Below are 9622 nucleotides of genomic sequence, written 5' to 3' on the forward strand. Positions count from 1 at the left end.
GGGGGGGGGGGGGGGGGGGGGGGGGGGGTCGGGGGCCCCCCCCCCCCCCCCCCCCGTTACCGTCACAGACGGGGCAGCAGCGGCCCTCGGGGTGGAAGGGGTAGGAGCACACGATGGCACATTCCAGAGGCGAGCAGGCCACCGATCCCAGCTGCAAGAGACCGGAAAGACCCCGTTAGGAAACCCCGGCAACGCCGCCGGAGCTTTTTTTGTTTTGTTTTGTTTTTTTGTTTTTTCCTGCAACGGAGTTAAAAATCCCGGGATCAGCCCGTGGAGCCGGAGCCCCGAAAGCTGCGGGCATGCCCGGCCCGGCCCTCACCAGGCAGATGCAGCTGAGACACGGATCCAGCTCCGACGGGAAGGTCTCGTTGTTGGAGAACACCCGCCCCATGTAGGTGCAGCCTGCGGGCAGAGCGGCTCGCGTGGGGCCCCGGGAGGCTCGGAATTCCCGGGCCGGGAATTCCAGGGCCTCCTCACCTGCGGAGCAGTCGGGGCAGCACTGCCCGGGGATCCGGATGGGATAGGGACAGGTCTCCAGGCATTCCGTGCGCCGGCAGCTCACGGAGCCGTCTGCCTGCGGGCGGGAACACCTCCACAGACACCTCGGCATTCCCGAGCCCGCCGGGGGGTCCGCGGGCATCCCGAGGGCAGGAATGGGGAGCGGGGACGGGGACAGGCAGCAGGAGGGAAGCAGAGCAGGTTCTCATTCACCTGGCAGATGCATAACTCACAGGGATCGCCCGGAGACCAGAGCTGTCCCACGGGAAACTGCACGCCGTTGTCCTCCAGGAAGCAACCTGGGAAGGCTCCCTGTGCCCAGCTGGCCCCTAAAATCCACCCTCCCCTACACTCCCCCCTCCCTGGGCCCGGGGAGTCCCAGTTTCCCACCCTCCCCATCCCCACGTATTCCCACATCCCATCCCCTCGGCCCCTGGGCTGTCCCCCACATCCCTCTCTCCCAGTCCCTCCATCCTGTCCTCAGTGTCCCCCAGCTGTTCCCCACATCCCACCCTCTCCATCCCCAAATATCCCCACAGCCCTCCCACCTTTCCCATCCTCAAGTGTCCCCCACAACTTGTCCCCCACATTCCAACCCCTTTTTTCCCCCCCAGCTGTTCCCCACATCCCACTGTCCCCTGTCTCCAGCTGGCCCCCTTATCCCACCCTCCCCGTTCCCGGGTGTATCCCTGTCCCGACTGACCGGCGGGGGCCGGGGGGTCCCGGCAGGAGGAGCAGCACTGCCCGGGGCGCAGGAGCCGCTGGTGCTGGGGGCAGTCCAGGATGGGACAGGGAGCGAAGGAACATTCCACCTCCCCGCCCTGGGAACGTGGGAATGTGTCACCGGGTGTCCCCGCATCCAGCCCCAGCCTCGAGAGAGCCGGGATACCCACAGGGTCCCTGGGGACCCTCATTGCTGGGGTGTCCCATCCCTGGGGCTCCTCATCCCGCGGGATCCCCATCCCCGGGGTTTCCCCACCTGGCAGACACAGGTGGTGCATCCGTCCCCGTCCGGGCTGAACCGGGCCCCGTGCGCGTACGTGCGGCCCCGGAAACTGCACTTGGCTGGGAAAGGCGGAGGCAGGAGGGCCGGAGATCCAAGCGTGGATCCTCCCGAACCCTCATCCCAGCCCAGGGGTCCCCACAGCCCCGGGTTGGGGGTCTCACCTGGATGGCAGGGGCTGGGGCAGGAGCCTGCGGGGCATTCCGGGGAAAGGCAGGAGACGTTGCCGGCCTGTGGATGGAGGTGGGATGAGGGTCCCCAAGGCTGGGAGGTCCCCAGGGCTCCGGGGGAATTCTCCCACCCCGATCCAGCTCACCAAGCAGATGCAGACGGAGCAATTCCCATCGGATGGGGAGAAGACATCGCCCTCTGCTCTGGCCACCCCCTCGTGGAGGCACCCTGTGATCCAGGGGGGATCAGGGAGGGATATCCCGGGAATTGCGGGGTCGGGGGGGCCGGGACTCACCTGTGCAGGTGGGGCAGCACCCCCCGGCCGGAGCGGGAAGCGGGTGGGAGCAGGGAATGGAGCAGCTCACGGCGTCACACAGGACTCGTCCCTCCTGCCAGGACACGCATGGCTCATCCCAGGCCGGGATGGTGCCGAGGGAAGGTGTGGGATGGTGGGATTCTCACCTGGCAGGTGCAGCTCCGGCATCCCGGCTCTGTCCAGCGAGCGCCGGGCTCCCGGGAAACCCCGCGGTGCCGACAGCGAGGGGACGGTGGGATGGAGGTACCGGGAGACAGGGACGGAGAAGAGGGTGGGAATTGGGTCCCGGGAGCTGCCACAGGGATGTGGGGAGAGGGGGAGCCCCTCGGGAGCAGGTGGGAGCCGGGAGGGAGCAGGACGAGGGTGGGCGGGTGCTGCAGGGATTGCAGGATGGGTGACGGGGCCAGGATGGCTTTGGGATACCCTGGGAAGGAATCCAGGAAGGAAGAGACATCACTTGGGGTAGGCAAGGAGCGGGAGCGTCCTGCTCCACTCTCCCAGCCCGGAGAAGGACACGGATACCTTCGCAGGACACCCTGTCCGTGCTGAGCCGGTATCCGGGGCGGCAGGAGCAGCGGAAGCTCCCGGGAATGTTGTGGCAGCTGTGCTGGCAGGAGCGGCGCGTTCCCGGCCGCCGGCATTCATCCACATCTGCGGGAAAAGGGAATGTGGCAGGAGGTGTCACACCCCGGGATGTGACCCAGGGAGGAGCCCGGAGCGCTGGGATGTGCTCCCAGCACGGCCTAGGCAGGGACAGGGATAAGGTGGCAGCACTGGGATCGTGGGCTCATGGACAACTGCGTCCCTTGGGATTCAGGGCATGGAGAGGGATGAGGGTCTGGCACAGCGCTCAGGGGCTCATGGCCACCTGCATCCCCTGGGATTCATGGCATGGGGAGGGAAGGGGGTCTGGTGTGGTGTCCACAGGCTCATGGCCACCTGCATCCCTTGGGGATTCATGTCCCGGAGCGGGAAGGGCCCCATCCCGGCACTCACCCAGGCAGGAATGCCGGTTCCCGTGGAGTTGGTATCCGGGCCGGCAGGAGCAGCGGTAGCTCCCGACACTGTTCTCGCAGCGGTGCTGGCACGGCGTGGCCTGGCACTCGTCCATGTCTGGGAGGGGGGCGGGATGAGGGTCAGGATCCCTCGGCATTCCCGGCCTCCCCTCCGGCCCCCCGCGCACCGCGGCAGCTGCGCCGATCCGTGGAGAGCTCCCGGCCGGAGCCGCACTGGCACACGAATCCGCCCTCCGTGTTCACGCACGGCCCCTCGCAGGCCCCGCTCCGGCACTCGTCGATGTCTGGGGGGACACCGGGAATGCCTGGGTTTGGGATGCGGGACCTCTGGCTGCCCGCTCCCTCCGGGATATTCCCGCTCCCGCTCACCGGTGCAGCGGACGCCGTTGGGAGTCTCCGCCATGGAGAAGCCAATGGGACACACGCGGGCAACCTCCTGGCAGCCGCCGTGGTTACAGGACAGGTCACAGCCGTACTCCCCGCACGTTCCCGGCGGATCTGGGGGGTGGATGTGGGGTCAACCGGGCACCGGGGACACCCCGGGAGCACCCAGCTCCCACCCCAATCCAAGGACGCCTCAGGGATGGGGACAGTGCTTGGAATGCTGCAAGCGGAGGGGACAGGGAGCAACGGGCCCTGCCAGGATGGGGCCACCTCCATCCCTTGGGATTTGGGGCGTGGAGAGGGAAGGGGGCACATGGCCACCTCCATCTCCTGGGATAAGTGGTGTGGAGAGGGAAGGGAGTCTGGCACAGTATTTGCAGGATCATGGCCACCTCCATCCCTTGGGATTTGTGGCCTGGAGAGGGAAGGGGGTCCAGCCTGACGTCCGTGGAACTCACAGCCCCCCCATCCCTTGGGACGTACCTGGGCAGGTGATTCCCTGCTCCCCATCCGGGCACAGGCAGAGGTTGGGAGCGACGCAGGAGCCGCCGCCGCAGCCGAAGGAGCAGAGCGCTGCGGGAATGGGAACGGGAGCTGTGGGAATGGGAGCGGGGACCCCCCGCCCGCCCCCCCGGCTGCCCCTACTCACGCAGGGTGCACTTCCCGCTGCCCGGGGACAGCATCCAGCCGGGACAACATCCGCTGCCGGAGCCCGGGAAGCAAACGTGGGGCCCCCCGCGGCGCCTGCGGGACACCGGAGCCTGAGGCCACCCTGTCCCCATCCCTCCCGGATGGAGCCAAGGGCCTGGGAATGCCAGGACGTGCCCATGGGAAGCAGAGCATGGCTTGGATCAGGAGGAGGCAGGAAAGGCAGGGGGCCGGGGGCAGAGGGGTCCCAAAAGAAGGTGGGATAGGGAGGGAGGATTGTGTCCCAGCCATCCCAAATATCCCAGTCCGGGCAGCAGGACAGGGATGCAGGGAGCAGGACAGGGGTGGGGGGAGCAGAACAGGGATGCGGGGAGAAAGACAGGGATGCAGGGAGCAGGACAAGGATGAGGGGAGCAGGACAAGGATGAGGGGAGCAGGACAGGGATGCAGGGAGCAGGACAGGGACGCAGGGAGCAGGACAGGGACGCAGGGAGCAGGACAGGGACGCAGGGAGAAGGACAGAGATGATGGAAGCAGGACAGGGGTGGGGGGAGAAGGACAGGGATGCAGGGAGAAGGACAGGGATGCGGGGAGCAGGACAGGGATGAGGGGAGCAGGACAGGGATGCGGGGAGCAGGACAGGGATGCGGGGAGCAGGACAGGGATGCGGGGAGCAGGACAGGGATGCGGGGAGCAGGACAGGGATGCGGGGAGCAGGACAAGGATGAGGGGAGCAGGACAAGGATGAGGGGAGCAGGACAAGGATGAGGGGAGCAGGACAGGGACGCAGGGAGCAGGACAGGGATGCAGGGAGCAGGACAGGGATGCAGGGAGCAGGGTCATGCTCTCCGGGACCTGGCAAGAGGGAGGGAATTGCGGGGTCCCAGCCTGTCCAGGCAGCAGAACGCAGGGATGGCTGGAGCTCGGGACGCTGCCCATTCCAGGTGCAGCTGGAAAAGGGATCAGGAAAAGGGGAGGGGGGGACACAGCTCTACCTCTCCACGGAAAAGCTTCCCGGCTTCTTCCTCCCGGGATACCCCCTGGACTGGCCGCTGGAGAGGAGCAGGGACACACAGGCAGCCTGGAAGAGCAGCTCCACCAACATGACAGGCGGCTCCAGCACTTCCCGGCTCCCGCCTTCCCGCCTCCCTTCCCGCTGGCCCTCGGCCCTGCTCCTCCTCCTCCCGCCGAGCCGGGAACAATGCGGGATCGGCGCGGGATTGGAGCGGGGATTGGAGCGGGGCGGGAGCGGCGCCAGCGGCTCCCACCCACCCCCCAAACCCACGGCGGCTCCGGGATCATCCCGACTTTGTCCCGCTCGCCCGGGAGGAGTGGAGTCAGCCCAGACATTCCCGCGGTGGCTCCGGGATAGAGAAGGGGGTCCCCAAGGCGTTGGGAAGCAACAGGGAACGTATCCCCCTTTTCCCTCCTTTCCCACATCTGGCAAAGCTCCGGCCTGGCCTCTTCCCACCCCTCCTCCTCCTCCTTCTCCTTCTCCTGGAGGCCTTCCCAGCCCTGCACACGGCGGATAAAGGGGCCAAAGCGGAGCTGGGATAGTGGGATGCATCCCAAAGGGAGAGGGGGGCTGTGGGACCCCCCATTTCAGGCTCTCATCCAACTCCCCTTGGCCCCTCATCCCCATCCTGGAGCTGGGAATGAAGCAAAGGTCACAGGCAGGTAAATGATTGATCCCGGGGAGCAAAGGGCACTGTGGCCTCCAAAATTCCCAATTCAGCATGGATTTTCCCTCACAACCCTGCCCAAGGGTCAGGATCACCCAGGCAAGACACAGCAATTCCCGACTGGAGCTGCTGGGAGGGGGTCCCCGCTGGAATAAGGGATGCAGGAGCCACGGTGCTGCCACGGCAAGGTCCTTTCCTAGAGGAATGTGATCCCAAATCCCAGCTCCTGGCCCTGGAAGCGGCTCCATGGTCCTGGAAAGGGATAAATCCTGATCCAGCCCCGGCGCATGCAGTGCTTTTATCCCCCAAAAAAGGAGGGTGCCAGCATTCCACTGGCACCAGTTTTGCTGGGAAAGGGATAGCACTTCAAAGATCCGCTCCCTGGGCCTCCCAGATTTTGGGAACGAGCTGCTCCAGGCAGGTAAACAAAGCCTGAGGGAATAAAACCAGGAACAGAGTCCAGGGTCAGCTCCCGCTCCCTCCTGCTCCGGGAAGAGATGTCCAAATATAGCCTTCTCCCTGCGGCCGCCTCGGAGAATCCAGGATGGAAGTGGGAGCCAGGGATGCTTCCAGCACGAGCTGGAGCTCAGGGAGAGAAGGATTTGGGGAAAACCTGCCCAGAATGGGGTTTGCAGGGGTTAACCTGGAGTTATGGGGAGATCCAGGCTAGGGAGAGCACGGCAAGCTCCAGGATAACCCCCAAATTCCATGAAGAAGAAGGTGGGAGAGCAGGAGGAGGATTATTAATGAGCAGCCAGAGGATGGAAAATCCAGGTTTCCCTAAAAAGTGAGCCAAATATCTGCCTCCCAGGGAATTCCCAGTGCTGCTGGCAACCAGGCAAGGAGCTAAAATTCCCTACAAATCCCAGAAAAATGCACTTGGAAAACAGGGGTTCCCAAGGTCCCCCAGGCGAGGCCACGGCTGTGATTCCTCAGGACACGGATCTCTCCTCTTGGACTACTTTATTTGGTAAAACTCCGCAATCAACAAGAGCTTGAGCTTCCCAGAATTCCCTCCCTGAGCGAGGAATGGATCCTGTGGAGAGTTATCCCGCTCGGCTGCTCCTCCAGCTTCGACTCCTCTTCCTCAATAAAACACAAGGAATCCAAAAAAAGAAAAAAAAAAAGGGATCAAAAGCCAAAAAAATGAGTCAAATCTACCAAAGACACCAGGGAAGAGGGAATGGCATCCCAGTGGATCACCCAAGGGAAGGGACAGTTCCGGGCACAGCCGAGTCCACAGGATCCATGAATCCCAGCGGGAAGCGATCGACACCCCCCCCAAATTCCTAACAAGCTGCTCTTCCTTGGGAGATTCCGGCCCCTCCGGTGTTGGGCACGGCTGGGGAAGGATTCCCCGGCTCCGGGGGGGAGGGAATGATCCCGAATCCTGCTAATGGATCCGGGTGAGCTCCTCCACGATCTTGATCAGGTCGTCCACAGTGGCTTCCCGCTTCATCCCGCTGCCGTCGTCGATCTGCGCGGGAAGGGAAAGGCGTCGGAGGCGTTCCCAGACCACCCAGGAAGGCGTGGATTTAGGGTTTCCCAGGGAGGCTGTGGCCTCCCTATCCCTGGAAGTGCTCCAGGCCAGGTTGGAGCAACCTGGGATAGGTGTCGGAGCTGGAGCTGGACGGGCTCGAGGGTCCCTTTTAACCCAAAGCTTTCCATGGATCTACGATTCCGTGACTTACCGAGCCTGGATTCCTGACTCCCAAGGCCACGTCCCCGAACTCACCTGCAGGTTTGCCACCACTTCCTGCATCTTGGGCCTGCTGATATCCAGGAAACTCTCGATCAGGTCCCCGTCGATGAATCCCGTGGCCGGCTCCGTCTTCCGCTCCGTGTGGAACGACCTCCAGGTGCCAGATCCGTCAAGGAGCCAAATCCCCCGGGAACAACTCCTTTGTGGTGCCCGTGGCAGTGCTGGGTTAATGGCTGCGCCCCCTCACCTCGGAGGGCTTTTCCAACCTTAATTCCACGGCTGCCCAAACCCGATCCCATCGAGCGAGCCCCCCCCCCCCCGCCTGGAGCAGGTTCCGGGCTGGAATCCCAAAGGATATAAGGAATGCTCGATCTTCCCCACGCTCTTGATGACTTTGTTGAGCCTGTTCTGCATGTCCAGGAGCAGGTTGTACCAACTCTCCGACAGCGATGTCACCAGCCCTGCGACGGGAACACCGGGAATACTGGGAATTGGATGGGCCTTCGGGTCCCTTCCCGCCCGACCCATTCCAGGATTCCCCGGGGATGCTCCTCACCGATCATCCCGTTGACGGTGCCGAAGAGGACGGAGCCCTGGGTGGGCGTGGAAGTCTCTCCCAGGTTTTGCATGACCAGGGATCCGTGGCAGAAGACGTTGACGAATTCCCCGAGGTGGGACAATCCCACTTCCTGCAGGTGCTGCCGCTCCTCGTCCGTCGTGGCCGCGCTGGAATTCCAAACACTCGGGATGGGGGGACTCCAGAGCTTCCCCTGCTCCCAAGAGGGGGGAATGCTCCCCCCCAGCTTTCCTGAGGGTTCCAAAGCTTCTCCTGTTCCCACCCCACGGATGCTCCCCCAGCTTTCCTGAGGGTTCCAAAGCTTTTCCTATTCCCACCCTGGGAATGCTCCTCCAGCTTTTGTGAAAGTTCCAAAGTTTCCCCTGCTCCCAAGAGCTGGGAATGCTCCAAAGCTTCCCCTGCTCCCACCCCACTGCTCCCCAGAGCTGGGAGTGCTCCTCCAGCTTTCCTGAAGGTTCCAAAGCTTCCCCTGGCTCCAGGAGGAGCTAGGAATGTTCCCTCAGCATTCCCAAGGATTCCATGCCATGCCATGCCATCCCAACCCACCTGTCCTTCTGGCACACAAACAGGTTGAAGGCGTTCTCTGCTCCCAGGAAATTGTCGTCATCCAGGATCTCCACGGCACTCATCCAGTTGGGATTGAAATCCCGGGCAATCTGGAAGGGAACAGGAGACAACAGTGTGTCCAGGTGGGCCGGGCTGGGATCCAGCATCCTCATCCCACCAAGATTTGGGAGCAAAGCAGGCTCCAGTCTGGCCCTCCCTGCTCCAGAAAGCAGGAAAGGCACCAAGTGCCTCCTGGAGATGATCCTGGTCTGAGTGGCCCTGGGAAAACATGGAGAAGGCTGTGCCAAAGCCACTCCCAGGGATTTAAACCCCCAGACTGCGGCTACACAGTTCCAAGTGGACTCCAGGAATTCCAGATGGCACTTGCCCTGCTCCCAAGGGTTGGGGATACTCCCTCAGCTTTCCTGAAGCTTCCATCCCATCCCAGCCCACCCCTGCTCCTCCCTGGACAATCCATCCCACGGGGATCCCCGCAAATCCTCCCCTCCTCCCCCCCGTTCCCGGCACCGCTCCCACACCTCCTCGAAGTTCCCTTCCATGGGTTTGTACGCCAGGAGCAGCACGGAGCGCATCAGGTCTCCCACCAGGATGAAGTCCCCCTTGGTCTTCAGGTAGAGGGCCATGATGTTGTTGTAGTGGTTGCACTCCGTGCGCAGCTCCTTCTCCGCCGTCCACTCGTACAGCCGCACCTGCGGGAGCGGGACACGGATCGGGATGGGATGCTCCAGAGAGCCGGGATGCGCTCCTCCAACACCCGCCCGGACCTCCCCGGCCCTCACCGTGCTGTTGATGCTGGCCAAGAGCTTCCCGTTGAACTCCACCATGGAATACACGGCTCCCTTGACCTCCTTCTCGGCCAGGCTCTGCAGCTTCCCTGGAATAAAGCCGGGAATCGCTGGGGGCTTCATCCAAAGGGTGGGAAGTCAAGGGGACGGCCCTGAACCTTCCTGCCTGAAAAACTCGCTCAGAGGGACACAAGTGACGTGGGAATGGGGGAGAGATGACACGGGAATGGGGGGAAAAGGGACACGGGAATTTGGGGGAAAAGGGACACGGGA

The 9622-nt window shown here is 63.5% G+C and overlaps 2 protein-coding genes across 3 annotated transcripts in view; both read right to left on the bottom strand.

Moving 5' to 3' along the window:
• VWCE (von Willebrand factor C and EGF domains) overlaps positions 1 to 5468 on the bottom strand; it is a 6308-nt gene extending 840 nt beyond the window's left edge. Inside the window, exons 1-17 of one of the 2 annotated variants that reach the window (XM_017838948.1) lie at positions 5032 to 5468; positions 4038 to 4132; positions 3872 to 3887; positions 3374 to 3502; positions 3172 to 3288; positions 2985 to 3101; positions 2511 to 2639; positions 2135 to 2412; positions 1968 to 2061; positions 1818 to 1900; positions 1666 to 1732; positions 1478 to 1563; positions 1202 to 1319; positions 712 to 797; positions 478 to 574; positions 320 to 402; positions 61 to 151 (exon numbers count right to left, since the gene is read on the bottom strand). In XM_017838948.1, coding sequence (XP_017694437.1) covers positions 61 to 151; positions 320 to 402; positions 478 to 574; positions 712 to 797; positions 1202 to 1319; positions 1478 to 1563; positions 1666 to 1732; positions 1818 to 1900; positions 1968 to 2061; positions 2135 to 2412; positions 2511 to 2639; positions 2985 to 3101; positions 3172 to 3288; positions 3374 to 3502; positions 3872 to 3887; positions 4038 to 4132; positions 5032 to 5386 — 2041 coding nt within the window. In that variant the 5' untranslated portion in view covers positions 5387 to 5468. Of the gene's footprint in view, positions 1 to 60; positions 152 to 319; positions 403 to 477; positions 575 to 711; positions 798 to 1201; positions 1320 to 1477; positions 1564 to 1665; positions 1733 to 1817; positions 1901 to 1967; positions 2062 to 2134; positions 2413 to 2510; positions 2640 to 2984; positions 3102 to 3171; positions 3289 to 3373; positions 3503 to 3871; positions 3962 to 4037; positions 4133 to 5031 lie in introns of both variants that reach the window. The other variant, XM_017838949.1, reaches the window with a different exon arrangement.
• A 1198-nt stretch (positions 5469 to 6666) lies between these two features.
• Positions 6667 to 9622, bottom strand: part of DDB1 (damage specific DNA binding protein 1) — a 14887-nt gene continuing 11931 nt past the window's right edge. Inside the window, exons 21-27 of the mRNA XM_017838928.1 lie at positions 9344 to 9438; positions 9083 to 9253; positions 8544 to 8653; positions 7977 to 8146; positions 7779 to 7881; positions 7454 to 7577; positions 6667 to 7195 (exon numbers count right to left, since the gene is read on the bottom strand). Of these exons, the coding sequence (XP_017694417.1) occupies positions 7112 to 7195; positions 7454 to 7577; positions 7779 to 7881; positions 7977 to 8146; positions 8544 to 8653; positions 9083 to 9253; positions 9344 to 9438 (857 nt within the window). The 3' untranslated portion in view covers positions 6667 to 7111. The remainder of the gene's footprint in view (positions 7196 to 7453; positions 7578 to 7778; positions 7882 to 7976; positions 8147 to 8543; positions 8654 to 9082; positions 9254 to 9343; positions 9439 to 9622) is intronic.

The sequence above is a fragment of the Lepidothrix coronata genome, unplaced genomic scaffold (assembly GCF_001604755.1).
Source record: "Lepidothrix coronata isolate B3197 unplaced genomic scaffold, Lepidothrix_coronata-1.0 Scaffold369, whole genome shotgun sequence".
NCBI lineage: Eukaryota > Metazoa > Chordata > Aves > Passeriformes > Pipridae > Lepidothrix > Lepidothrix coronata.